General features: G+C 66.4%; 1 protein-coding gene across 2 annotated transcripts; it reads left to right on the top strand.

Moving 5' to 3' along the window:
* Window positions 1-27,294, top strand: ASIC4 (acid sensing ion channel subunit family member 4). Of its 2 annotated transcripts, XM_075511714.1 has the most exons (10): window positions 1-576; window positions 24,127-24,271; window positions 24,450-24,577; window positions 24,669-24,828; window positions 25,261-25,333; window positions 25,434-25,568; window positions 25,974-26,065; window positions 26,356-26,435; window positions 26,801-26,905; window positions 27,175-27,294. In XM_075511714.1, the coding sequence occupies exons 1-10, from the start codon at window positions 1-3 to the stop codon at window positions 27,292-27,294; spliced, it is 1,614 nt and encodes a 537-aa protein (XP_075367829.1). The 2 variants fall into 2 exon arrangements, with proteins under 2 accessions (XP_075367829.1, XP_075367830.1); XM_075511715.1 differs by lacking the exon at window positions 25,261-25,333 and having other exon boundaries at window positions 25,415-25,568.

Below are 27,294 nucleotides of genomic sequence, written 5' to 3'. Positions count from 1 at the left end.
ATGCCGATTGAGATCGTGTGTAAAATCAAATTTGCCGAGGAGGATGAGAAGCAGAAGGAGAAAGAAGAAGGGGATAAGGAGAGCCTGATCGAGGAGCCCGCCCGGCCCCGCTCCCGGGACCTGGCCGCCTTCGCCAGCGCCAGCACGCTGCACGGCCTGGGACACATCTGCCGGTCGGGGCGGCTGGGCGTGCGCCAGACCCTCTGGGCGTTCGCCTTCCTGGCCTCGCTCGCCTTCTTCCTCTACCAGGCGGCCAAGTCAGCGCTGCTCTACCTGGAGCACCCTCACGTCATGGCCCTGGACGAGGAGGCCATCCGCGAGATGGTCTTCCCCGCCATCACCATCTGCAACATCAACCGCTACCGCCACTCGGCGCTCACCGACGCCGACATCTTCCACTTGGCCAACATGACTGGGCTGCCCCCCAAGGACCGGGACGGCCACAAGGCCACGGACCTGCTCTACCCTGACCCTGACATGGCCGACATCGTCAACCGCACCGGCCACCAGCTCGACGACATGCTCAAGAGCTGCAACTTCAGCGGCGAGAACTGCTCCTCCCGCGATTTCACTGTGGTGAGTGCACGCCTGGCTCAGCTTCCCCGGGGGCCCCCGCCGGGGCAGGGGGCACCCACCCTGCCACGCCTCGCCGGAGCAGGGCTCCCTGGCTCGCTCCGGCTGCTGAAGATTGCATCTCTCTCTGTTTGAGTTTCCCTCCAATTTTCACACGGAGAGAGTGAGAGGATCCTCCGTGGGAGCTCTCGGTAGGGCTCTGCACCGCAGGACCGGGCTGCCCGCAGGTCCATGCCAGAGGGGCTTGCAGGCAGGAGCTGGGGTGGAGGGGAGTGGGGCTCAGTGGTCCCCGGGGTGGGTGTGCGGCAGGCAGGGGGAAAGCTGTGGTGTAGAGCCCCGGTCCAGCCTGTGCTTCCCCCTGGGTTGAAGTGCTCTGTCGCAGGGTGCTTTGCACAGCGAGAGTGGATGGGGGGGGGGGCTGAGACCCCTTCGCACATAGGGGAGCCCTCCTGTGTTTAGGGGGGGTTGGCGCTGGGATGTGTGTGAATCCTGGAGGCTGCCAGCATTGCATACTCACGTGTGTGCACCACCCCCCCCCCGAGCGGCTCTGCTCCGGAGGCACAGCTATGGCTGGGCAAGCGGGGGGCTGCCCGGGGCTGCCCACTCGGTGCCCAGGGCTTGCTAGCAGGGCCTCCTCCCAGCAGCACCCTGCCTGCCCAGGCAGCGAGCTCCTGGCCGGGCGCCGCCAGCGTGCAGCCCTCGCTAATATTGAGCCTGGAATCAGAAATCCCTGCTGTGGTTTGGGAAAATAAATGTGCTGAACGGGCGGAATACCTGATGGGACCCTTTTCAGCCCATAATGACTCTGGAAATGAGCCGCCTCTCTCCTACGGCTGCCAGGGGCTACTGCTCGGCTGGCTTGCTGCGCTCCCGGGAGCAGCGCTGCCAGCCGGAGCCCGCTCCGTGCCGGGGAGGGGGATGCGATGCCACGGGCTGTGCGGGATGCTGGGAGGGGGAGAGGAGGCTTCGTGGGGCTGGAAATGGCTGATGCAGCATGTCCTGTTTCACTTCATGCCCATCAGTACGACGCCTGCTCGCTGCGCAGGGTGATGCTGTCCCCGGGGAAGTGCCGTTTCGGGGGGGCTGCCCTGTGCGGGGGGGTGGCATGGGGCACTGCAGTGGAGTGGGAAGGAGCAGGGGGCAGCAGGGGGGCAGCCCCGCTCCTCCCGGGGTTTTGCTGGGCTCTGTGCCTGCTCTGCGCCAGCTGCCTGAGTTTGCCGGGGAGAAGCGCGGTTCGGCGGGGCTGGGAGCTCTGGTGCTGGACAGTCCTGCACGTGGCTCGGCCACGCTGGCTCCAGCCCCAGGGTCCTCCTGGGGGATCCTGCACAGCTTTGGCTTGCAGAGGAGGCAGCGAGCCCAGCGCTGTGCCGGGCAGCGACACGGCACGGCAATGGGATTTGGCGTGTGCTGAGCCGTGCTGCGAGGCTGGCAGGGCAGAGCTCAGGCGGATGGGGCTGGGTACAAGCTTCCCACAGCGTGGACACGGTGCATGGCGTGCACCATGCTGAGTAGCAGAGGAGGGTGACTGCCAGGACAGTCATCGGGACCCAGTTTCTCAGCAGCGGGTGGTTGTACAGGACCAGCTGGCCTGCCTGCCTCAGCTGCTTACAGGTCTGCCCTGGGGATGCCCAGGCAGCCGGGCTCTGGTGTGCCGTCGCTGTGCACTGGAGCAGGCTTCAGGCATGAGGATGGTTAGTGCTGGCCGACCCCCGGCCCCTGGCCCAAGGAAGGGGAGCCCAGGGCTCCTGCAGCCTCCGCTCCTCTGTCCCCAGCTCAGCCCTCCAGCCCGGCCTTTGAGGCATCAGGGGCTGTCAGCAGAAAGGGGGGGCCCCATCACCTCTCACTTGCCTGGAGCAAAGGGGTGAACCTGGGACAGCAGAGGCTGGAAGACATGGGTGTGGGGAGGGATGGGGGAAGATGTGACCTCTGTCTGCCGCATACCACATCCCAAAGCCTTGCCAGGCAGCAGCAGGACCTGTTGAGGCATCACATCATTTGCAGCTGGAGCCTCCTACTCCTATTCTCTGAGCCGAATTGGTCCCTCATGCCTCCTCCTGGGAATGAGTAAAACACATCACGAGCTGCTTGGCAGGCAGGGTGAATCCCAGCTGGGATGTGTGGGCTTGGGTGCTCCTGTGCCTCCCAGCTGTGGCCCCAGCATGGGGGCACCCGAGCTGCCCTGCACCCAGTCGCCATGCGGTGGGGAGCTCCAGGCTTCATCGGTCCCAGTCCTGGGTCCCCATGTGTGCCTCTATGTTCGGAAAGCTCTCGTACCCCCGCTGCAGTGGGCGGATATGTGAGTCACAGCATGTCCCAGCAGTGATGGAGGGCTCCCAGACTGCAGCACATGCTAGTGGGGCAAACGGCCTGGAGTCCCAGGGCACCCAGCCCATGGCGAGCAGCCCCTGGAGCAGAGGTCACGTCCCCAGGGATGCTGGAGAAGGGAAGGAGATTTTCCTGCAGCCGTGCTTGCAGGAGTGCTGGAGTCCTTCCTTCTCTCTGGGCACAAGGTGGACTTCATCCAGAGGCTGGAAGTTTTACAGCACGAGGGTGTCCAAGCCGTGGGGCCGCTGCCGGCCAGCTGCCTGCTTGGGAGCAGGAGCAGCGCCGAGGCTGGAGCGTGTCCCCTCACGCTGCCGCTTGCAGCCTGTGCTTACACGATAAATAACTCGTGCGGATCCTTTAAGTAAGAGCCGCGAATGGTAAATGATCTTCCCCTATTTAACGTCACAAATCCACATTCTTTATGGGATAGCAAATTAAGAAACTATGGGGGAAAAAATCCCCAGCGTAAGCATCTTCCTTGTAATAAAGCCCGGCTGGGCTGTAAATCTCCCCACGCGGCAGGGACAGCCCTGAGCTGCAGCAAGGCTCCCCTGCAGCCCTGCTGACAAATGTGCCCCCTGCATCGGCTGCCGGAGGGCCGTGCCGGAGTCCCGGAGAAGCCTTTTCCACCCCCGCCGAGCCCTGCCGTGCTCCGTAGCCCCCGAGAAGCCTTTTCCACCCCCGCCGAGCCGTGCCGTGCTCCGTAGCCCCCCAATCCCCACTCTGCCCGGGGGTGCGGGGCTGGGCTGCCCGCTGCCCGCTGCCCGCTGGCACGCTGCCTGGAGCCTCGGGGAGGGCGGTGGGTGCGGATCCCTGCCGGCTGGGCGAGCACAGCTGCGGTGCCGAGGGTGTGAAGCGTGCGGTGCCGGCGCAGGAAATCAATAGTGCTCTTTACGTGCCATTAAGGTTGGGAAGCGTCCCCACGGTGCTGGGGCTCAGCTGCAGCAGGTGGCTCGTGCCCCCACGCCTGCACCCCGGTATGGCCACAGACAGAGGCTGGTGCTGGCCATGTCGTGGGGCGCACTGTGGGAAGAGAGAGCCCTGCCAGCGGTGCTTTGGGGACAGGGGGGACAGGCAGCTGGGGTAGGCAGGGGTCTGGGGACCGCGGGAAGAGGTGTGTGGAGGTGGTCCTCCCTGGCTGGCAGCAACATCCCGCCTGCTCGCCGGCAGCGGCTGCGGCAGGAGGCTCCGCTCGTGGCCGGGCGGGAGCCCGGTGCCTTTCTCAAAACCGCGTCCCCTGTCAAAAGCCTTTTGTTTGTGATCTGTGGCCGCCGAAGCCAGTCCTGCCAGGGCTGGAGGTTGGAAGGGAGCGGGAAGGGTGCTGAGAGCTGGCAGTGCCTCTCGGAACTGGCACCGGCCCCAGCTCTCCAGGCAGGGCCTCCCGCCTGCCCGGGACGTGGGCGGTGCGGGGGTCTCCCTGGCACCCCATGCAGACCCCGGCGGGGGAAGCCCCTGTGCCAAGACGAGGGGAGGGAGCATCCTTGGCTGCACCCCACGTGCACCCCGAGAGATCCTGGCTGGGGGGCAGTGGGCAGGGGGCAGCCGGCTGCCTCCCCCACCTCCTCCCGGCAATGCTCTGCCACCATCCCCCTGCAACCCGTGCCGCTCCCGACGCGGGGACTCTTCTCTGACCTTTCTGCCAGAACTGTACTTAATAAATGTCACATTTTCAGCCTATTTTTATGCTGGGCAAAAGAGCTGGACTCGTTGCTCCTCACCTGCCCTGCCCTGCCTGATGCCTGCTCAGCCCCTGGTGTTCGCCCACCCCGTTTTCCCTCTCCCCCTGTGCAGGGCTGAGCGTGCCCCAGGGCGCAGGGGGCTCACCGGGTACCCCTCAGCCGCTCACTGGGCTCCAGGCACTGCAGGACCTGCCCTGGCCAGGGCACAGAGGGGCTCTGGGGTCAGGCAGTGCCGTAAGGATCCCAACACAGTGTCGTCCCCGCTGGAGGGTGGCACGGCTGCAGCTGTGGTGGGTGTCCTGCTGCCCATGGCAGGGGCCGGCTGGGCTGAGGCTGGCAGTGTTGGTGCCCAGGACAGCCCAGAGTGTCCCTTGCCAGTCCCGTGCCTGTGAGCTGCTCGGCCGAGCCCAGCCGTGCCCATCTGGGTCACCGTGCTCTGCTCGCTGGATCCATGTCCTGCAGCCCCAGCCCAGTGCCTGAGACATCTCCCTGGGGGCTTGCAGCCTGTCTGAAGCCCCCCATCCTCGCAGCCCTGCCGCCGTGCTTGTGCGTCCCCAGGTCTGTGTCCCCGGGTGGTGTAGACGCGCCATGGGTTGGTCGCGCTCCTGTCCGGAGCAGCGACCAGCAGCTCCGGTGCTGTTACACATGAGCCGCCCGGGCACGGCTTGAGGCACTGCTTGTGCCAGAAAATGGGGGACTTTAATGCAATTCATTGCCATTTAATTTTACACAATTCCTGCTGCTTAATCCACTGAGAAATGCTAATTTATACAATTCACGTCTAAAAATAAATGTCAGTCCAGCAGCTCCCAGCAGCGGGTAGCTGCTCCCACCAGCCCCTGCCAGAGCCTTGTATGGAGACCCCAGCCTGGAGCCCACCTCGCTCCCAGCCAGCCAGGCTGCTGCTCCTCGCCCCGCAGTGCCCCGGCTGTGGCAGCACATGGGTGGATACGGAGGTGATGAGGATTTGGGGTACCGAGGTGGGACATCAAGGGGCTGGCTGAACCTAGGGGTGTCACCGCAAAGCCCCACAGCACGGTGGGTCTCGGGGCAGCGTGGCAAGGGGACACGGGGTGTCCCAGCGAACTGGCTGTCTTTCGGATGTCTGAGCAGGTGTGAGGGGCATGGGGCTCCCGAGGTGTCTTTGGGACCCCTGCTCCCCTGTGGTTTCCCCCAGGAAAGACAGGCTCAGCCCCGTGTGCAGCTGTACCCCAGGCTGTGGCTGGGGGTGCACGGGGCGAGCGGGGGCCCCCGGTGCAAAGGGCTGGCGTGGGGCCCCCTGGGCTGCACAAGGGGTCCGGCCGCAGGTCAGGGCAGCCTCCGCCTGGCTGGCAGCTACTAATTGGGTGCAAAGCGCCATTAATGAATGTGGGAGCAGAGGGAGGTGCGCACCCCGCCTGCCTGGGGAGCGGGGATGCATCATTAGGTCCCTAAGGAGGCTGCTCTGCAGGGGGTGGGGAGGGGATCGGATCCTGCAGGGAAGTGGACCCGTGGCTGAGAAGAGCCCGTGCTCAGCTCCCCAGACCCCCTAGCTCTTGCCCCAGCATATCTCCATACCTCGCTGCCCTCGTCCCCAACCCCACCAGCCCTTACCGCTCACCCCCATCGCCTCCCCTCTCCCACCCCTTTGCTGGGCAGACCCCCATGCCACCCCCATTCCAGTGGGGTGGCACTGGCACCAACAGTGACACTGGTGAGTGGGTGCCGGAGCAGCAGGGCGGGCAGCAAGGGCCGTTGCCGTGGGTGCCGGTTCCCCGCGGGTGGGGGCCGAGGCGGGGAGCATGGGGGTGCGGAGGCGACGCGGCGGGGGAGCGGAGATGCTAGAGGAGCCGGCGGCTTTCCCACCGTCTCCCTGATTGAGATCGGATCACTGTGAGCATAAAAAAGCTCTCTTCATAATTATATTTAATGAATTGACTTTAAAAGCTCTTACGCTCTTATCTGGGTAATTTAATATCACACACTTAATAAGCCTGTCTCCGATACAGGGGGGAGCCAGCGGCCAGGACGCCCGTGCCTGGTGTGGCTCCCCGGGGATGCGGGACGTGCCACGAGGCTGGTCCCATGTGCCGGGCTGGGCGGACCGTGGGCACTGCCGTCCCCCGGGGCCAGGGCACCCGTGGGGGTCTGTGGGGCAGTGCTGCCCCAGCCCTGCTGGCTGCAGAGTGGGGTGGGCACCTCGGGCGGCTGTGGGAGGGATGGGGCCAGGGCACCCATGGGGGTTTGGCCCTGGGACTGGGTGCTTGCTGGTGCATGGGGCTGCAGGGCTGTGGGGCCATGGGGTGGTGGGGACACGGGGCTGTGGGGCTGATGGGGTGCAGGGTGACTGGCTGGGGGGCAGGGGGGTTCATGGGATGCAGTGTGGCTGGTTGGGCATGGGGCAGGGCTGGCTGGGGTGCGGGTGCCCTGTGCCAGCAGCGTGGTTAGATGCCATGTGGCACCATGGCTGGCAGGGCATTGCTGTGACCCCGTCCTTGGCGCCAGTGTCACCCGTGGCAGGGGTCCCATGGCCAGGTGGCACTGGGGACAGAGTGCACCGCGGGTCCTAGTGCCACGATGCTGTTGGCTCCCTGTGTCCCTCCGGCTCCAGCCACCTGCCCGCCTGGGGTAGCTGGCTGGGGTGGCACGGGGGTAAACGAAGGCTTGTCACCACGGTCTCTGCAGCTCTGCCCCCAGGCTCCTGCACTGCTGGCTGGGGTGCCGGCTGCCTCCCTCCAGGCAGGCATTGCTGCAGCCCCAGCAGGAGTCCCCGGACCCCTCCGTGACCCATCGGTGCATGCGTGTGGGCGCCTGCAGCGAGCCGGAGGGGCAGGCTCTGCCATATGGAGCTGAGGGCCCCAGGGACCGCGGGAGCCTGTGCACGGGCTGGGGCTGGGACCTGTGCCCCGTGGCCGTGGGGGCAGCCCCCGGCATCCCCTGCACCAGGTGCTCGCTGGGCAGTGGGGTGGAAAGCCACCGTCCAGGCTCATGTCCCCTGCATGTCGGAGCCAGAGCTGGTGGGAACCGGTGGGAACCTGGCACCACGTCCCCCGTCAGCCGGTGCCCTCAGGTCCCTGGTTCCCAAGTGATGGAGGACAGAGCGGCACCTCCCAGCATCCCTGCCTGTGCTGCCCCAGGATCCGTGGCAGGGACAGGGAGGGTGACAAGGGCAGGGTGCTTGGCGCTGGCCAGCAGCCGGCCGTCCCCAGGCGCTGGGGTGCCTGGCAGTGCCGGCTGCCGTGTCGGCGCTCAGTGCCAAGGCTGGGCGAGCTGGAGGGAGACGCGTGCCAAGGCGGGGGGGCGAGGACACAGCTGCCACCTGGCCCTTGGTGGGGGGGGGGCAGCCCCGGGTGGAGCGGGGACCCCGGGCTCCCCGCCGGCGGCACGGGGCAGCCGTGCCGGGTCTCCCTCCGCGGGGGAGCGGCTGGAGCAGGAGGTTTACGGAACTGCACTAAGTGACGCAAATGGTTTGAAGCCCATAAAGAGAGACGGTTTTATGTAAGACGACTATATAAAGCTCTGCTGTTCTGCCATTGATGAGATATAGGCCTTTATTTATAGAAGGCAATGTTTGCGGTGCGAGCGCTGAAAGCCAGCCAGGGACCCGCAGATAGGGCGTCAAGTCATTTCACATGCAGCTGCCGTCGACACTGTTCACACATTAAAGAAAAAAATTAACAAGTTTGCAGCCAGTCAGGTGGAAAAAACAATAATTGTCGAAAACCGTATTTCCCCCTTTTTCCAATAACAAATAGCTGGAATGCTGCTGAGGAGGCTTGGGCTTGCTCTGGGAAAGGACGGGCTGAGGCTCTGGCCAGGCTGGGGGAGGCAGCCAGGGGCAGGGGGAGAGCCCAGGCAGGGGATGCAGGGGCTGCTGCCAGCACCCAGGTGGCTGGCAGGGGGTGGACACCCCTGCCTGGGCATTTATATGTCCAGGACCAGAATAACAGGGCCTGTGGGCAGGGACAGTGGTGCCGGCAGAGCAGCACGGCCATGTGTGTGCTGGGGGCTGGGGGGTGCAGACACCAGGAGCGTATGGCTGAAGGTGCTCGCTGCACGGGGGGCTGTGGACCCAGCCCCACTGGGTTTTCCTGCCTGGCCCGATGTTGCCTCTCCCTGCCTGCGCACACAAGGATGCTCTGAGGTTATTTCTTTGCCAGATGTGGCTGCTTTTTTACTGGAGAGCAAGCAGCGAGTCCCTGTGGTCAGAGCGCCCTGCCAAATTTTGTTTCATGCACGAAAGGAGGAAAAACTTCTCATGATTAATTGTGCAATAGGGGAGAACATGCATCTCTCTAACCTGCTCCTTGCCGGTTGCTGGCCTTTTCTCCCAGGCACTGCCCCGTCACGCAGCCGGGGAGGAGGCGATGAGCCCAGGGCACGCTCCCTGTACGGGCTGCGCAGCGAGGGTGCGAGGGCAGGAGGGTGCCAACACCTCTGCCACATCCTAACTCTGCAAAGGCTGTGAAGGGGAGGAAAGCCAGCCAGGGCTTCGCAGCGGGGGGGGAGCAGAGTCAGGCTCGTGCTTGAGCAGCTTCCCTGCAGCTCCCCGCGCGGTTCCGCGGGCGGCTGTCCCCTGCTTACACTGCAAAACCTTCCCTCTGTGCTCTGAGCCGTGCCCCGGTGTGCTGCGCCAGCAGCGGTTACGGGCAGGGCGCTACCGGCCCTGTCCGCCCGTGGCTGCATCGCCGTGCCGGCAGCAAGTGGGAGGCGAGGACAGTCCCGCCGCTGAGCCAGGGCATGTGGCACCATGCTGCCGGTCTTGGGCGGGAGGCTGGACCCGCACCCCGACCCGCCGGGACTCGGGGCTCCCACATGTGCCTGCCCTATCCCCGGGAGACATCGCTGCCTGCACGGCTGGTCCTCCCCAGGCACCCTCGCGCAGGCGGGGAGGGCCCCTCGGTGGAGGCACCCCCAGCTCGCCGTGCCCCTCTCCGGGCGCAGATGCAAGCCGGAGCATGCTTTGCACCTGAACGGCTGTTAAGCGCTGGCTAAGCTCGGCTGGACTCAACAGGTTTTCTTCCAGCAGAACAAAAGGTTCCCTCCCGATCGCAGCGCCGGCAAGGTGAGCACAGGAGGAGGGGGGAGGCAGGAAAGCCAGAAGCTGCCAGAACCTGTGGGTGCCGTGTCCCCGTGGCATGGGGGTTGGGGACCCCCCTCTGTGTCGGGGAGCTTAGTTGGGCTAGAGAGCCGGGCTGGCCCCTGCCCAGGGTGGCTGGGCAGGCAGGGAGCAGGGGCTGAGGGGACTTGCTGGCCCACTGCCGGCCGCTAGCCCCCCGGGATGCGCAGGGCAGGAGGGGAGAGGAGGCACGCGCCTCGTCAGAGCGGAGCCCCTGATTGATCACTGACTGCCGGCCCTCCAGCCAGCAGCTCATTAGCAGTTTAATTCCCGGTGCCCGGCGCGCTGGAGGGCCGTGCGGCTCTGATTGAGTTGGCCGCGCTCGTCTGGGCAGCTGCAATCAGGCCGCGGCCCCCCCGCCCTGGCCACAGACACAATTAGTGGCCATGTCCGCCGTGCCCACGGGGTGGGCTGGGCAGCGGGTGCCGCGGGTGCCGTGGGTGATGCAAGTGCTGCGGGTGCTGCGGGTGCCGCGGGCGCCGTGGGTGCTGCGGTCGGGCACGGGCGAGGCACAGTGGCTGCGGAGGGCTGGCGGGCAGCCCCAGGGACAGGAGACGTGCCCGTGTCTCCTCCTGTATCCGGCTGTACCTGGACCGTGCCCGGAGCATTGCGGTCCCCGTGGTGTCACGGGGCCGGGAGTGGCTGTCAGCGGTGTCGGTGGCCGTGGCGAGGCGGTGCGCTCGGCTGCACAGGGCTATCTCACCGGTCTGTCATCCCCGGGGGGCAGTGGCACCCCGCACATCCCCATGCTGTCCCATCCCTCTGCCACCTGCACCTGCACCCACAGGGCAGCAAATCGAGGGCTGCGGGTGGCACCCATGTCCCTGCCTGCACCCTGCTGTCTCTGCCACCACCCCAGGCTCTTTCCTGCCCCGGCTCTTCTTCCTCCCGGGCTGGGGCTCAGCCTGGAGGACCCCTCCGGGGACGGGCGGGGGATGCTCACGTGGGCCAGGGGAGCAGGGCAGGGGCAGGAGGGAGCTGGGTGCCCCCAGGAGAGCAGGCACCGGCCGTGGATGCTGCCCATGGACCTTGTACCCCATCCTGGGCATGCAGAGGTGGGCACTGCCGTGCCTCCCACTGCAGGGGGGTGTTTGCAGCTCGGCCGCCCCCCTTTGCCCTCCAAACCCTGCTGTGCCCTTCACTCCCGAGCTGCCATCCCTGCAATTTTTCGCAGCCTGAGGAGGGAGGGAGGGACCGTGCGGCAGAGGGAAGCGTCTCCATCTGTCTTCATCGCTCCAGCAGCTGGAGCGGGGCAGGGCGGGGGCCCGCGGGTGTCCCGGCTGTGGGGGGCGGTGGGGCAAGGAGGGATGGGGTGCATGAGGGGGCAAGCCGGCGGCCACGCTGGGGCTGTGACCCCTGCGGTAGAGGCAGGGCCGGCACAGCATCTGCTGCTGCTGCCCCCGGGAAGGGCACGGAGCAACCCTCCTTCCCGGGCAGTGCGGGACCGAGGGCACTATGCAAATCCAGCCGAGATTGATGCAAGTATTAATTACGTCCCTGTGGCTCAGCTCCCGCCCGGCCAGACAGGGTGCTGGGTGCCGCAGCTGCTCGCGCAGGAGAGATGGGTTTGCACTGGCAGTGTGTCCCCTGTGCGCGTCCCCTGGGTCCGCAGCCTGCTTCCGCTGCCCTGCTGTGCACCATGCTGTGCCATGCCAGGCCAGCCCTGCTGTCCCAGCCCTGTGGCACTGCCCGGCCCGGGGGCGAAGCTGTCACTGAGCAGGGAGGCGAACAGTCCGAGGCAGGAGCAGCACGAGCGCTGTCAAGCAGCCTGGCGTGCCCGGCTCTGAGGTCCTGCTAATCAGAGACCGTCTGCAATTACATGTGCTAATTACGGGCAGAGGTTCACAGTGATTCCTGCCCTGCCGGCACAGTGCTGGTCGCACCGGTTTGTGTTGCTCCTGCACAAGGACAGGAGCAGATAACCAGGGCTGCTCAGCTGTCTCTCCCTGCCCCAGCACAGCGTATCACAGCCAGACCCACTGCCCAGCCCCATCCCATCCCATCCCATCCCATCCCCATCTCAATCGCCATCCCATCCCATCGCCTTCCCCATCCTATGTCAATCTCCATCCCATGCCATCCCATACTGGACATGGGTCCAGCATGTGCGGTGCCATCCTCAGAGCCCCTGCACATGTGGCTGTGACAGCCGCTCCGTCCCCGAGTGCCTGGCTGATCACATCTCGGTGGAGTTGCTTTTCAGAGGGAGTTTTTCCAGCTGACCCCCCTGAGCTGCTTCCACCGCTCTGACAACCTGTTTCCTTATCAGCTGACATGACCTTAATTAACTCCCTGGGCTGATAACGCTCTGGGCTTCTCCTCCAGGAGCCGTATCTTGGCATCATGTCCTGCCTCACCCGCTCAGGGACCGCTGCGGAGACTGCACGGGCAGCCTGGAGCAAGGGAGAGAGGGGTCTGCGTGCTGCAGGCAGGGCAGAGGAGTGATGGCTGGGGACACTGGGGTGACATGGAGGCGATGGGGCAGTACTGGAGGGGGTGGGTTGGTGCCGAGGCTGTCCCGGTGCAGAGGTGGTGGTGAGGGCAGGAGGGGGGCTGTGCTGATGCCCAGGGCAGGCTGGCGCTGGCAGCGATGCCCGTGGCAGGACCATCCGTCCCAGGCACGCAGAGGTGCTGCGCAGGGGTGCGGAGGGGTCCTGGCTCCCCTCCATGCCGGTGCAGGCAGGGCGCGGGGGCTGCTCGGCTGGCCAGGGCTGGGAGCCGGGGCAGGGGGCTTGGGGGGCTGAGCTGTCAGGGCCCCGCTGCCTCGGGTGGCTGCCAGCCCACCCGGCCACCCCTCTGCCACCAGCCCGGGCAGATTGAAATGCTGGCACCGATGACTTTTGTAGCCGCTTTATCTCCCGCACTCGGCAAATATTGGCGGAGGGGAGATGATTCAATAGTGAGGTTTGCAGATGGGAATCTTGGCGTGTGATCCCGCCAGCTCCGTGCCGTGTGGCGGTTCGGCTGCCTCGGCTACAGCCGCCACTCGCCGGGGCCGAACCTGGCACGGGCACAGCCCGGGGCCAGCGGGGCTGCTCCCAGCGCCTTCTCCCCACAGACAGGTTCCCAGCACGGCACTGGTCTGAGCTTCACTTTGTTGCAGCTCGCATCTCATCCTCCGGCACAGGCAGCTCAGGCCCTGGAGCAGGGTCCCTGCTCGTGGGTCCCGCCACTCAAATGCCACCAGACCCGTAGGCAGCTCTGCCCTGGCAGCATCCGGGGTGATGCCGTGTGCCCTGCAAAAAGCAAAGGGTGCAAAATGCTCTCAGCTGGTCTCCTCCTGGCTTGCAGCCACACAACCCTCCTCCCCACAGCTCCTAGTCCCCAAAACCTTAGTCCTGCCCGTCTCAGGTGCTCAGGTCCTGTCCCCAGACCCCCAGCTCCCGTCCCCAGGCCCCCAGCCTGGGCAACGGGAAGGACGGGAGGCCAGTTGTTCCTGGGGCATCCGTGGGCAGGATGCAGCTTGTCCCCTCTGCTAATGCTGCCTGCAGACACAGTGGGAATTGCATTTTCCTGAAGCTGGGCATGCAGTGGAGACCACGGGCATTATGGAAAGTGTGTACTGATACTGCAGCGCACGGCACGCGATGTATGGGCTGCTGCAGGCAGCGCACGGTCCTGGGAACACGGCGCTGGCTCCGAGCAGGGAGAAGGGGAGACGGTCGGAAGGACAGAGGGTATGGGAGTTGCCGGTGCTGCTCCCCAGTGTGTGGGAGGCGAGGGGGGCATGAGGAGGGGGAAGGAGTCCCCCAGCTGCAGGGGCAGATTGTCCCATCCCGTCCCTGCCAGGACATGTCCCTGCTCCCATAGCCAAGCCCTGGGAGCTGGGAGGAGCCAGGGGGGACTGGGGTGCTCCGGCAGACCCTGAGGACCAGCACAAGGGCAGCGTGGCCCAAGCATCCAGAACGGGCAGACACCCCGGGAGTCCCGAGTCCCCCAGCCCATCGCCACCTGCATGGCAAGCAGAGGGTGGGGATACAGGGATACGGGGATACAGGGATACAGGGATACAGGGATACAGGGACATGGGCCGCGGGGTTGTCCCTGCCCACTGGTACCTGCGCCTCCTCCCCTGCCCGGCAGCCCCAAGGAGGGAGCCCCCGCCAGTGCTGGGGCGCGGGGGCTCTGTCGATCAGCCCCTCCGCCCAGGAACACGCGGGCTGGGGAAAGCCAACCCCTATCATGTTTGTTCCATTGATTTAGCGCCGCGGAGAGGGTTTAATCAGCCTTTAGCCTGCACGCTCCAGCATTAAGAACAAATCCATTAGCCACGAGATAACCACAAAGGGTTGCGCGGAGGCTGGATGAGGTCCCAGCGCCTTCAAGATGCAAATTGGCAATCAAAGATCAAAGCCGCGCAGCTCCCTAATCTCTACTAAAAGGGCTCAGCTATTAACGAGCCCTTTCCCGCTGGGCTGTGATCACCCCACTTCACTCGGGCTCCCGATGTGCCGGCGGGTTACACCATCACTCCAACCGGCCCCCCGGCCCCCGCAGCCCCCCGAGCTGGCCCTGGGGAGGGGGGTGCAGCCGGGACTCGGGCTGTTTGTTTGCATGTTGTTTCCTTTGGTTCTGACATGCTGGGGTCAAATTCGTGTTGGCGGAGAGAGTGGAGCCCCCAGCATTGTCGGGGGGTCAGTGGCTGGAGGGGGGGAGAAGGGGAAGAGGCGGGAGCCGGGATGGAGCAGGGCGGTGGGGGAGCTGTGCAGGGCTTATGCGGTGACTTTGGGGACGGGGGGAATGCTGGTGGGCGGCTCCCCCTTTTGCTGCTGGGGGATTTAGCCTGGGTCAGGCCCTGCCTGGCTGCACCAGGTGGCTCAGGGCAATCCCTGCCGGCCCCAGGGAAATCAGTGCTGGGGAGCGTGGCGGGGGGGGGCAGGCGGCAGGGTGTGGGTGAGGGACCGGGACAGAGCAGGGTGCCTTGGGGCCAAATTATCCTTTTTTGGGGTGTTCCTGCCCGCCCCGTGTCACCCTGCGGCAGGGCGTGCACAAAGCCCCGGCTCCCATAGCCTCCCTGCCGGCTCCCATGGGGTGCTGGGGTCAGGCTGCAGGTTGGGGGGCTTCCCCCCGCGCCCTGCCCAGGCCATCCTGCCTGCGGTGGCTCTACGCACGGCCACCCCAGCAGCCCCACGAGTCCCGCACCACGCAGGAGAGCCGCAAAGCCACCGAGCTGTGACAGGAGCTGTGCTGCCAGCACTGTCAGCAAATCTCTGGCAGCACAGATGTGTGCTCTGCTCAGCCTGGTCCGGCTTGGGGACCGGCAGCCCCCCACATCCCCCTGCGATGGTGAGAGGCTGGGTGAGGCACCCTGGGACAGGTGGGCAGGGGACCCATCAGCCCTGGCAGCGGGGAGCAGAGGGACGTGCCCGGCTCTCCTCCCGTCCAGGGACCCGCTCTGCCAGCTTGCCACTCGGCGAGGTGCCGCTCGTGGCTCTCGCGGCACGCCCAGGCAGGCGGCACAGCCTTGCAAGAAGAGCAGGCAGTGAGGTGCTGGCAGCACCTCAGCCAGGGTGACAATAAATCTTATCAGTGTAAACCCATCCGTAGGCAGCAGGATAACCCCCGCGACAACCTGGCTAGCGTGGAGGCTTCATCTGCACCGTGTCAGATTTACAGATAAATGCCGTGGCTGCAGGGACCGTGTCTGTGCCGGCACCTGCCGGCTCCCGGGAGATGGGCCCCCTCCTGCCCACCCCTGCCCTGCGGCTGCGGGAGCTGCCAGGGCCAGGCCGGGGTGACCCAGCGGCACCGGCCATGGTGTGCCAGGTGGGATGAGCAGACGGAGCAGAGCTGGTCTGGCACCCACCTGGACAGGTGAGGACGGAGGGAGGGGGACATGCAGGGCGAGGTGGCATTGCCCTGCCTGCTGTCCTGGCCCTGCTGTGTCCTACATGCACCATCCCACGGAGCCCGGCATCCTCCGGGGGGATGCGTGTGTGCCAGGCGTGGGGTGCCGGCGTGTGCCCGCCAGCGCAGCGGGCCCAGCGGAGGCTGCCGAGCGAGGCGGGCTGGCAGCAGCCGCTGCCCCAGGCCAGCGCTCCCCGCTCAGCTCTTACATCTCCTGGCGACGCGGCCCGCGCAGCCGTGGGAGCAGTAATGAGATGGAGCAGCAGAAGGACGGCGAGATAAGGCTGCCTGCGCTGCCCCAGCAGATTAAACGCTGGGATTAAGCAGGCGGTGCCAGCTCTGCTGCCTTTTTATCTCGCTGCTTCTCCCCTCTTATTCTCCCGCAGTCGATAGTGAACGGTCTCCGAGCTGTCAGCAAAGGAAATTGCTTGTTAACCCTTTGGGGACGGGCGGTGCAGCACTCCCTGCACGGGTGCTTTCAAAGAGCAGCGGTCCCCAGGGACGGCACTGCCTGGAGAGCTCTGCCTGCGCCGGGCAGGAGAGCAGCGGGGACCGCGGTGCTGCCTCCCCGCAGTGCCCTGGCACGCGAAGGGGAGCAAGGCAGGGCCGGTGGCACCCAGGATCTGCTGCCGTCTCTCAGCCAAGAGCCACCAGCACCCAACCGGCATCATGCAGGGGCACTGATCTACCTGCAGGGCACGGGACATCCTGCAGAGCTGGGGTCCCTGCGGGGTGACAGCAGCCAGAGAGCAGAGGTTGCTTGAGCTCCACAAAGGAGCCCCGGCGACCCTGCATACTCCACTTTCGGGTATCCTTGATATTCCCTGCTTTCTCCAGCCTGCAGGATAGATGGGCTCAGCACTACATCTCTGCGTGAAACCACAGGGCTGGGGATCCTTCCCTGGTCCTGGGGCCAAGTGGCACAGAGCGGCTGTGTCTGCACAGCACTGCGCGTGGCGCTGGGTCTCCTCCGGCTGCCAAGAGGAGCCCACTACCCAAAACCATAATTATTGCTTTCTATCTGTGTGTGTGCATGTTTTGTCGGGTTTGCAGCAGCGAGGCTGGGCTGCAGCCCATCCCAGCGCTTTATCCGTAGCGTGCTGTGCTGCGTGCCCGGGGGCAGCATGCCCGGCGCAGGGGATGTCTGAGGATGGGAAGCCGGCTGGAAAGCGCCGGAGGGGTGCACAGAGCAATGGCAGGGTTGCTGCTCGGCACAGTCCAAACCTGGGCTAGGGAGCATGTTAGCAGCTCGGTGAGCTCGCTCTGGCATGTTTGGGGGTGCAGCTTTGGTGCACCTTTCCCATGGGGACACTGAGCACCTCCTGGCTCTGCCCCACGGCTTTCCCCATCTCCCTCCCAGGAGGCAGAAACATGGGGCAGAAACCTCCTGCAACTCCAGCACCTGACCCTCATGCTACCAGAGTAGGTAGGCAGCGCTGGCTGCTGACAGGCTGAAGTGGGCTTCCCCAGCTCCTGCTCCCCTGCCTCTCTGCACCCCTGCCCTGTGCTGCAGCACGCCTTCCCGCTCTGCCAGCAGCCCCGGCGCTTCATCTTCTGCAATTCCCGTGGTGTTGGCTCCTTCACCTGCCCAGGCGACCTTTTTGGTGGATGCTTTAAAGTGCTTAGTGCAAGCAAACCGTATGAAAGCACAAGCTGCCGGGAGATCTGCAGAGAGCAGATTAGCCCCAGCCAGGGCAGTGGTCCCGACCTGGGTGGGATGCTGCCCCACGGCCGCTGTGGATGCAGCAGCGGGATGGAGAGGATGGAGTCATGCGTCTGCATGAGCCGGGGACCCCACCGGAGCAGTGTGCGAGCCCTGGGCAGCCGGGGCTGAGGAAGCTGCCGGGGAGCCGGAGCAGATGCCGTGCCGAGCAGCCGGGCTACGCAGGCGAGCAGAGCCTGAATTGAGAGAGGAAACCAGGAACGGTTGGCACGTGCAGGCTGGCAGGCTGGAGGCTGTGAGGGGATGGGATTGCTGTTTATAAATACATCAAGGGAGTAAACACAAGGGAGGGAAGAGAGCTCTTTAAGCTAAGGGACAATGCTGGCATGAGAACAAATGGTACAAACTGGCCATGAATAAATTCAGGTTGGAAATGAGGAGCTGAGTAAAATTCTGGGACGCATTCCCCCCAGGAGCAGTGGGAGGGGAAAGCACAACTTTGCAATGGCACTTGCTTTGCTATTGGAGGCAGCTGTGTGCTGCCATGCCTGCGCAGCGGGGCCAAGAGGTGAGGACCTGGGGTCCCCAGCCCCTCGTCTCCATGTCACAGCCACCCTGGCTCCGTGTGGCACCGGCGGTAAGGCCCCCTCCAGCTCCCGGCTTGGCCGGTGCAGGATTCCTGGGGTGATGGCTCGCAGGGAGAGCTCCTTCCCTGGCACACGAGTTCGGGTGTGCTGTCACAGATGCTGCTCCTGAAAGCAGGATGGTGCCAGCGTCCCCCTGCCTTACTGATGTCACTGGCAGCACTGGGACAGATGCACTGGGAAGGTGTCCTGGCCCGTGCATGCAGTGCATCCCTCTGCCATGCATCGCATCCCCGTGCTCCTGACCTGCCAGGAGCAGAGGGCCCTGGTCCGGATCCTGCCCGATCCGGGGGGCACTGCGCTGCACGCTGGCCCCAGTGCGGCAGCCTGGTGGTGACCTGCTCGCTGTGCCTGGTGCCGGGGCTCGGGTGCCTCCCGCCACTCTGCCCGGCTGGCGGCACAGCCCACGGCACAGCTGAGCACTTGGTATTCCGGCAGCGAGCCTGCTTGGCACGAGAGCTGCTCTGCTGGCCCCACGCGCCCACGTCTCCGCTGCTGGCACAGGCCTGGCCCAGGGGGCTCAGCTGGCACAGGCTGGCCTGTGGCACAGAGAGAGGCACATCTGCGGTGGCAGGAGGGGTCCCAGCCCCTCTGGGATGCGCCCGCAGCATCCCCCGGCCCCGCCGCCACCCCACTGCTCTCCCTCCTCCTGGGGAAGCGGGATGGGGTGCTGCGGAGGATGCTTCAGAACTTGGCCCTTTGCAGCGCTGCTCGGCACCAAAGGTTCCTTGCTCTGCCGGGACTGAGGCTGTGCAGAGCCCTGCAGCCCGTGGAGGTGGGAGCCCCGGCCCCCACGAGCAGGGCTGCATCCTGCAGGAGCCGCCCCGGCAGCTCTGCGTGGGGCAGGGGGCTGCACCAAGGGGCTGCCTGTGTGGGAGATGGTTGTGCCGCCACCAGAGCTGGGGTCGAGCCAAACTGGCGCCGTTCCCCAACCCCTCCTGGGAGCAGGGAAGGGAAATGGTGCGACCGTGCGTGAGAGGGGACGTTTGCAGAGGCAAAAACATCCCACTGGCTCAGAAAATTGCTGCAGAATCGGGCTTGAAATGAGTTGAAATTGCTGAATCCAAGCGGATCTCATATCCCGGGCAGTTGCAATGCTGGCGTCAGCGCTGCGGCTTCCCTCCCGGGGCACCCAGGCGGGGCCTGGCCGTGCCGTGCAGGGGGAGCGGGCTGCTGGCGATGTGGCGAGGGGCTCCGGCAGAACCGGGCTCTGGGCTGCGACAGCCACGGCGGGGGGCAGGAGCAGAGCAGGGCACAGGAGCAGAGCGGGGGACAGGAGCAGAATGGGGGGGCAGCGTGCATGGACATGCTGTTGTCCCAACTCTGCCAGTGTCATCGCGGTTTGGCCCCAGCTCCTGCACCGTGTCTCCTGGCCAGGGGCATCCCTGTGCCTCCAGCTGCCTGCGCTCACTCAGGAAGCAGCATTTCCAATTTTGGAAGCTGCTTTCCTTTATACCACAGACCTGCCCACGCTGATTTGCTCTCTGGGCTGGGGTACCTGGATATCACCCTCAAGGTCACCCCTGGACTGGCATCCCCGCCAAGCCCAGGGTGGGCAGCACTCCGGTGTCTTCCCATCCCTGTCCCCATGCCCATCATGCCCCAGTGATGACTGTTCTCAGGGGTGTCTCTATGCTGGGGTACTCCTTTCTGCATGCTGTGCCCATGCCCAGGGCCTGCCTGCCAGCTGCATGTCCCAGTGGGGACGTGGGAGCAGGGCTGTGTGTCCCAGCAGGGATGTTGGAGCAGGGCTGGGTGTCCCAGTGAGGACATGGGAGCAGGGCTGGGTGCCCCAGGCATGCAGGAGCAGGACCCGCCAGTGCTGCACGTGCCGCAGCTCGTTTCCCTCGCATGCAAACATTTGGCTGGAAGCTTAGCGTGGCCTCTTGTCTCCTTGGAGCAATCAGGATTTGTCACTGCTTGCAATGTTTAACGTCGTCTTCCAGAGGCTAAATACCGTGGGGAGCTGTGTAAGCCGCGGAAATACCTGCGTGAGCTGGGATCAGCTGGAGGCTGGCACAATGGGCTGGCAGCAGCGGGGATGGGGGACCGGGAATGCATAGGGCTGGTCCTCACATCCCCAGTGCTCATGGGTGGGCTGGCATGAGCCGGGGTGAGGATGCTGGGGGCCAGCACCTTGCTCCCATGGGGCTCCCCGCAGCAGGGGGGCAAGACGGCAAGCCCCAGGGGGGCAAAGGGGACTTGGGGGGCCCCAGACCTGTGTGGGGTGGGGAGGAGGATGCCAGGGCCCCCGGTGATCTCTGGTTGGGATCTGCCTGCTGAGGCACAAGGAGCTATTTCTGTCAAGGTCAGCGTGTCTCCACAGCAGAGAGCAGGGAAATGAGGAATCATGTCGAGAAATTACCTCCTTAATGGGGTCTCCCCTGCACGTGAGCATGGCGTGGGGATGCCGGCGTGCGGCAGCTGAGCAGGGAGACCGGCACGCGGTGTGGGAATCCTGCTGCCCCGGCCCCAAGACTGTGGCACCCATGGGTGCCTGGCGAGCAGAGCAGGGTGCCCGAGGGCCTGTGCCCCAGGCACCATCCCCAGCTGGACGTGTGTGCTCCAGCCCTGCAAGGCACTTTTCTGGGTCAGCTGCGGGGAGGAAATCATGTTCCCTGTGCAGGCAGGCTCTCCTCTGCCCTTCCTCCTCCTCCTCCTCCTCCTCCTCCTCCTCCTCCTCACGCGCTCCCTGTTATCTAATTGGGTTTGTCATGCTGGAAAGGCAAAGCCCTTCAGGACTGTGCTGTGCTCTCGCCAGCGCGATTTCACAGCTGGCCTCGGCACCCTGGCAGCCGACAAGTGAGTAACTCAGCTGGGCGCCACGGGCACCCCTGCCCTCCCCACACGCCCCTGCAGCGGCGCCCGCCTGCCTGGGGCTACAGGGGACAGGGGACAAGGCCACCGCCACCGCTGGACCTTCTCCTCCAGCCCTGCCCAACACCGGTCCCTGTCCCTGAGCTGTCTGTCCCCAAATGCCCCAGCCTCTGCATCCCGTCCCCATCCCTCGCCCCGCTCCAGGGCGATTGCGATGCTGCCCGGAGATGTCTGAACTGACACGAGATGGAAGCGTTCAGAGAAATAACATTTCCTCCAGCCTAGGAAGCTCATCCTCCGTTTAAAGAAAACTAATATAAAAGCTGCCCTGGTGTGCAAGGGGCTGATAGTATCAGGCTGGCAGCCTCCGGCTCTCGGAGCCACAATAAATCTCAGCAAGGAGCCGCGCCAGCTCGAGCAGCCCCACGCACACGCACCGGCACGGGGGGGGCTGAGCCGTGCCCCGGGGATGGTGCAAGGACACACAGCCCGGAGGGGATGCTCGGTGTGGGGTGGGGCGACCCACGGGGCTGGTCCCGAGGGCGCAGAGAGCAGGGAGCCCGCGGCAGAGCCGTGGCGGGGACGGCGCCAGGACCGGTGACAGCTCGGGGGCGTGGGGCCATGTGGGTGGCCGGGGCCGCTCCCCAGCCTTGGCTTGGTGTCCCCAGGGAGCTGAGCTCTGCCCCGGGAAGCACCGCGGCCCCGCGAGAGCATTTGCTCCTCCAGCAAAGCAAGCGGCACTGCAGGCATCCCATGCGGGCGGGAAGGGGGCCGTCCTTCCCGGGCACACCGTGCCGCGGGGCTGGCCGCTCGCCGCTGCTGCCCGGCCAACGCCGGGCTCCCGCCCTCATCTGCGCTCCGCCGCGCCGCGGCAGGGCCCGCAGGCGGGATTACGATAGGAGCCAGGGAGCGCGGCTGCGGGGCCCGACCGCGCCTGGCCCGGCTCTGCCCTGCGAACGGCGGGGCCGGGCCGGGCCGGGCCGGGCGAGGGGCTGCTGGGGCGGCAGGGCGGGGGCCCGGCGCGGCCGGCGCTGCGCCCTGTGCGGCCCAAGCGTGGGGCCCTGCTGCCCCCTGCCGGAGCCCGGCCCTGCGGGCCGCGCACCGCCCCCGGCCGGCGGCTGCCGGGCTGCCGGGCCTCGGGGCTGCCGGGGCCTCGGGGCTGCCGGGCCTCGGGGCTGCCGGGGCCTCGGGGCTGCCGGGGCCTCGGGGCCTGGCCCTGGCCAGAGCCGGCAAGAGCCAGAGCTGGCACCCTGGGTGCCTTCCTCCCTGCTGCGGCGCAGGGCGTGCACTGGAGGTGGGGTGGGAGGGCAGTGCCCTGCCACCCCTGCGCACCGGAGATGCTGCCCGCTGCCTCTGCTCACTTCCCTCGGCGCCCGTCCCATTCCCTGAGCCAAACGCCATTCCTGACCTGCCTGGCATCCTCCTGCGCCTGTCACCAAGCTGCCAGCTTGGATCCTGGCCGGGTCCCCGGGATGGCTACAGAGTCACGCCTTGCTCAGACAGCAAGGCCGGCAGCATGGATGGTGCCGGGAGTCACTGCTGAGGCGAGCAGGAGCTCCCCTCTTTGCAGTCCCCCCTTTCACCACTGCCCTCCTCCTGCCCGGCTGCCATGGCGCAGCAGGGATGCCGCCCTTCACGGGGGTCATGGCAGCCCTGGCTCATCCCGGGGCTGCGGGACGCCCTCGGGGCCAGCCCGTGCCTTGGCAGGACATGCCTCGGGGCCAGCCCATGCCTCCCATGCCTGGGAGCGGCAGCAGCGGGAGATGAGAGGCTGCCGGGGAGCGTGGTGCTGAGCTTTGAAGGCACCCTGACAGGCTGTCGGGCCCTGCCAGCCACGCTGACAGCCTGGTGCAGAGACACCCCCCCGCCGCCGCCACGCTCTGATCACAGCCTCGCCGTCACTTCAAAGCACCCGCTGGGCTCAGGTGGGCTCCCACGCAGCCTTCCGCCCCACAGCCCCACTTTTCCTGCCCCACAGGACCCAGATCCACTGGGGTCCTCAGCTCCAGGGCGGGGGATACCAGGGTACAGCACTGGGGACCAAGGTACACATATGGTCCCAAGCAGTGCTGGCAGGAGGCGACGGCCCCCCAGGCCTGGCACTGTACCGCCTCTATGGGGCAGGGCCCCCAGCCCCAGAGCAGCCGTGGTTGGGGACCCTGGGGGTCCAGGCAGGGATCCGGGGGGGCTGCAGTGCCAGGGCGGGGGACAATAGGGGTGAGCCGGGGCACAGCATCCCTAGGTACAGGGCTCACACAGCGTGGCTGGGACAGGGCATCACCATCCAGACACGGGTGCCCACCGTGCTGGGGCACTGGGTGCTGCCAGTTCACCCTGCCTGGGGTAACGCAACACCACCCCCCCGGCCCAGCCCGGCTCGGGGAGGAATTTTCCGTTCCCGAATAGAGGTTGGGGGAAGGCGTGTGTTTGCAGCAGCCCCCTCCTCTCCCTCCCCTCGCCCGTCACCAGAGCAGCTCGGGAAGGCGCCTGCCACATTTGTCTCCAGGAAGGTGCAGAGCAAAAGCCTCCTGGAGGGAGAGCTCCTGGAAGGGACCGGGGACCCCGGGCAGCCTCAGGGGCAGCCTGCACCCCGCTTCCCAGCAGAGCCACCCTGCCTGCAGCCATGCCGCTGCCCCTTGACTGCTGCCAGCACAGGGAAGCCCTGGCAGCGGCTCGGGACGGTGGCGCTGCCCAGCTCGCCGTCGGCGTCCTGCGAGCCACCAGGATCCCCGGGCTGCACTACATGTGCACCCGGCCGCAGTCCCGCCTGCGCCGCCTGCTCTGGAGCCTGGCCTTCCTGGCCTCCGCCGGGCTGCTGGCCACCGGCGCCGCCGACCGCCTGCACCACCTGCTCTCACGCCCCGTGCACACCCGGGCACGCCTCACCTGGGCCCCCCAGCTCCGCTTTCCAGCCGTCACCCTCTGCAACCCCAACCGGGCACGCTTCCTGCGCCTCACCAGGCCTGACCTCTACTCGGTGGGGCAGTGGCTGGGGCTGGCCCGGGAGAACCGCTCGCTGGTGCCCGAGATGCTGGCCGTGCTGGGAGAGGACCAGCGCACGTGGCTGACACGTCTCGCCAACTACTCGCGCTTCTTGCCACCCCGCCGCTCCGAGCGCACCATGCAGAGCTTCTTCCACCGCCTGGGCCACCAGATCGAGGACATGCTGGTGGAGTGCCGCTTTCAGGGACAGCGCTGCGGCCCCCAGCACTTTGCCCCCGTGAGTCCCCCCTGGCAGGGACAGGACAGCTGGGCTGCCCCATGGGTGCTGGGAGCGATGCTTCCCCCCCCAGCAAGGGCAGAGGGGTGGCAGCATGGGGGGGGAGGCTTAGATGAGCCCTTCCAAGGGCCATGCAAGACTGTTCCTGGCTTCCAGCACCTCCATGGGATTGGAAAGGAGTCCCTGGACCTCATCCTGCTTGCAGAACGCCTTGCCAGATCTCTGCCTGCTCCTTCACCCCCTGCTTTCTCCATCCCCAGGTCTACACACGCTACGGTAAGTGCTACACCTTCAACGGGGACCGGAGGAACCCACGAGTGACCCGCCAGGGCGGCATGGGCAATGGGCTGGAGATCATGCTGGACATCCAGCAGGAAGAGTACCTGCCCATCTGGAGAGAGACCAGTGAGTGGGGCCATGGCGTGGGCAGGGCGCAGGCGACGGGTGCTGGGAGGGAGGGCTGCTGGGCAAGCAGGGCACCCCGGCGGGGGCTATGGGGCAAGCGGGGCACCGGAGGGGTGCTGGGCGCCAGGGTGCAGGTGCTGAGTAGGTGCAGGCAAGCAGCCCCTCTGTCCTCCCGCAGACGAGACATCATTTGAAGCTGGCATCCGGGTCCAGATCCACAGCCAGGACGAGCCACCCTACATCCATCAGCTGGGCTTCGGTGTCTCGCCTGGTTTCCAGACCTTCGTGTCCTGCCAGGAGCAGCGGGTAAGGCAGGATGCCCCACAGCTCCTGGGGAGGTGCCTGCAGGCACCCAGCCCGGCGCGGCCCTGCAGCGATGTCCCTCTCGCCCCGGCAGCTCACGTACCTGCCGCAGCCGTGGGGGAACTGCCGGGCCAGCGTGCAGGGGGAGCAGACGCTGCCCGGCTACGACACCTACAGCATCGCTGCCTGCCGCCTGCAGTGCGAGAAGGAGGCCGTGGTGCGGAGCTGCCACTGCCGCATGGTCCACATGCCAGGTGAGGGCTGCGCGTGACGGCGTGGGGGCACCCCGCTGCCCCCATGGACCCACCCGGGGCTGCCCCGGCCCCTGCACGCAAAGATCACCCCTGCCCCATCCCTCGGCACCCAAGTGTCGCTCCCACCCCATCCTTCTGCACTCAAGAGTCCCCCCTGCCCCATCCCTCTGCACCCAGGGACCACCCCATCCTCTCCGCACGCTGGGTCGGCCCCTGTCCTACCCTCCTTACACTCCAGGTCAGCCCCTTCCCTGTCTGCCTTGTACCCAGGGGCCACCCCTGCCCAGCCAGCCTGCACCCAATGACCCCCCCGTCCCCATCCCCTCCGCACCCAGAGGCCACCCCTGCCCCACTGCCTTTAGGGGAGCGAGTCGAGGGTGGGGGGCAGAAGCGGGCCAGGCTCACATCCCCCAACCAGCTGCTGCTCCGCAGGCAATGAGTCCATCTGCTCCCCCAACGTGTACATCGAGTGTGCTGACCACACACTGGGTAGGTGCCGCGGTGGGTGGGTGGCTGAGGGCCAGCCGGGTGCCCCCGGGGCGGGGGCCGGGGGAGTGCAGCCATGCCCACGGGTGCATGCCCCCAGACGCAGCGGTGGAGGACAGCCAAGAGCGCTGCAGCTGCCCCACGCCGTGCAACCTGACGCGCTACGGCAAGGAGATCTCCATGGTGCGCATCCCCAACAAGGGCTCAGCGCGCTACCTCGCCCGCAAGTACAACAAGAATGAGACCTACATCCGGTGAGCCGCCGGTGCTGGGGGGGTGGGCAGGGGGCTGGGGACACTGGGGACCTGGGGGACCCCCACGCTGCTCCTGGCAGTGTGCAGGGAGTGGGTCCTGGCACGTGTGGTCCCTACAGCATCCTCTGCCCAGGGGTGGCTGTGACTAGAGCATCTTCCCGACCCATCCGTGTCCTCCCAGCCCTCCTGCCGGCATCTCCCCACCTCATGGTCCGTCCTGACCTGGGACATGCTCCTTCCATGTCCACACCTCACCAGCCTGAATAACTCACCAAGGCCCTGGGAGCATCTGGGAGCACCTGGGAGCTGGGGGGCTGGGGGACAGGGTCGCGAGGTTTGGGGGGCAGTGGGGGTGGGAGGGTCAGTGACCAGCCCTCCTTGCTGAGCACTCTGGTGTCCCCACAGGGAGAACTTCCTGGTGCTGGACATCTTCTTTGAGGCGCTCAACTACGAGGCCATTGAGCAGAAGAAAGCTTACGACCTTGCCGGGCTTCTCGGTGACTCCCCCCACCTTCCCCTGGGACCCCGAGGCGCGGAGCTCTGGGGCCCAGCCCAGGAGGGTATAGGGCTGGCTGGGGAGGGACTGCATGAAGGGTGGTGTGCGGCTGGCCGTCCCCTGTCCCACATGTCCCCTGCTCCCTCCGTCCTGCCACCCCTGCCCCTGTGACCGTGCTGTTCCCCTCTGTCTGGCAGCCCTGGCACTGCCTGCAGCCCAGCTGGCCCACCCTGGGCTCCCTGCGGGCTGCACGGCAGCTCCCGGTGACCATCTGCCCCTCCTCCTCCCCAGGGGACATCGGGGGACAGATGGGCCTGTTCATCGGCGCCAGCATCCTCACCATCCTGGAGATCCTGGACTATGTCTACGAGGTGCGCTGAGCCCTCGGGGCTGTGGCTCGGCGGTGGGAGCAGGGCCATTGCACGCAGGCGAGGTGCAGAGTCGGGGCCGGGCTCCCCGGGGAGGGAGTGCTGTGCACGGCCACCCCAGAGGGCTACCTACAGCCCCCAAATCGGGCAACTCTCAGCAGGAGACAGTGGGAGGAGGACAAGTCCCCCAGCGTCCCTCAGTGACCTGAGGACGGGGAGGGTGGCGGGCAGACGTGCTGTCCCCGCTGCCAGCCCTGTGTCCCCCGGGCAGGCAGGGGAGCAGGAGGCAGGTCCATGCAGACCGGGGTGCCCACACACGGGGTGCTGCCTATGTGTGGGTCCAGGGCTGACCCCCCATCTGCACCCAGGTGATCCGGGACAGGGTGAGCCGGGTCCTGCGCCGCTCCAAACCGCCTCTGAAGAAGCCCTCGGGCAGCATTGCCACGCTGGGACTGGAGGAGCTCAAGGACCAGGTACCCCCGCGGGGGGTGGGCTGCCCCGGGGGGCTGTGAGGACAGGGCCTGGGCAGCGTCCACCCCCGCCCCAGGAGGAAGGAACATTGTCCCAAGAGCCAGGGTCGGCGCAACCCCGCGTTTAGTGACCTCAGGCTGCAGAGCTGGGGCAGCCCCGGGATGGCGGGGAGCTGGGTTCCCCCGGGGGGGCTCCTGGGGACAGGCTGTGCTGGCGGGGGGGACAGGGTGCATGGGGTCTGCGCCCACCCCACTGACTGCCATCCCCGCAGAGCCCCTGCGAGACGCTGGGCCGGCACGTGGAGGGCGCCTACAACGCGGGCATCCTGCCCAACCACCACCACCGCCACCACTACCCTCACCAGGGCGTCTTCGAGGACTTCGCCTGCTAG

This window comes from Mycteria americana, chromosome 9 (assembly GCF_035582795.1).
Source record: "Mycteria americana isolate JAX WOST 10 ecotype Jacksonville Zoo and Gardens chromosome 9, USCA_MyAme_1.0, whole genome shotgun sequence".
NCBI lineage: Eukaryota > Metazoa > Chordata > Aves > Ciconiiformes > Ciconiidae > Mycteria > Mycteria americana.
Note: the sequence above shows the minus strand (reverse complement) of the source record. Positions and strands in the feature narration are given on the sequence as shown.

Excerpts from the sequence above, each read along its gene's own strand:
- ASIC4 (XM_075511714.1), top strand. The coding sequence starts at position 1 with ATGCCGATTGAGATCGTGTGTAAAATCAAATTTGCCGAGGAGGATGAG. Across the intron at positions 24,578-24,668 it reads TGTCCTGCCAGGAGCAGCGG|CTCACGTACCTGCCGCAGCC; the intron begins GTAAGGCAGGAT and ends TCGCCCCGGCAG. Across the intron at positions 26,066-26,355 it reads CGACCTTGCCGGGCTTCTCG|GGGACATCGGGGGACAGATG; the intron begins GTGACTCCCCCC and ends CCTCCTCCCCAG.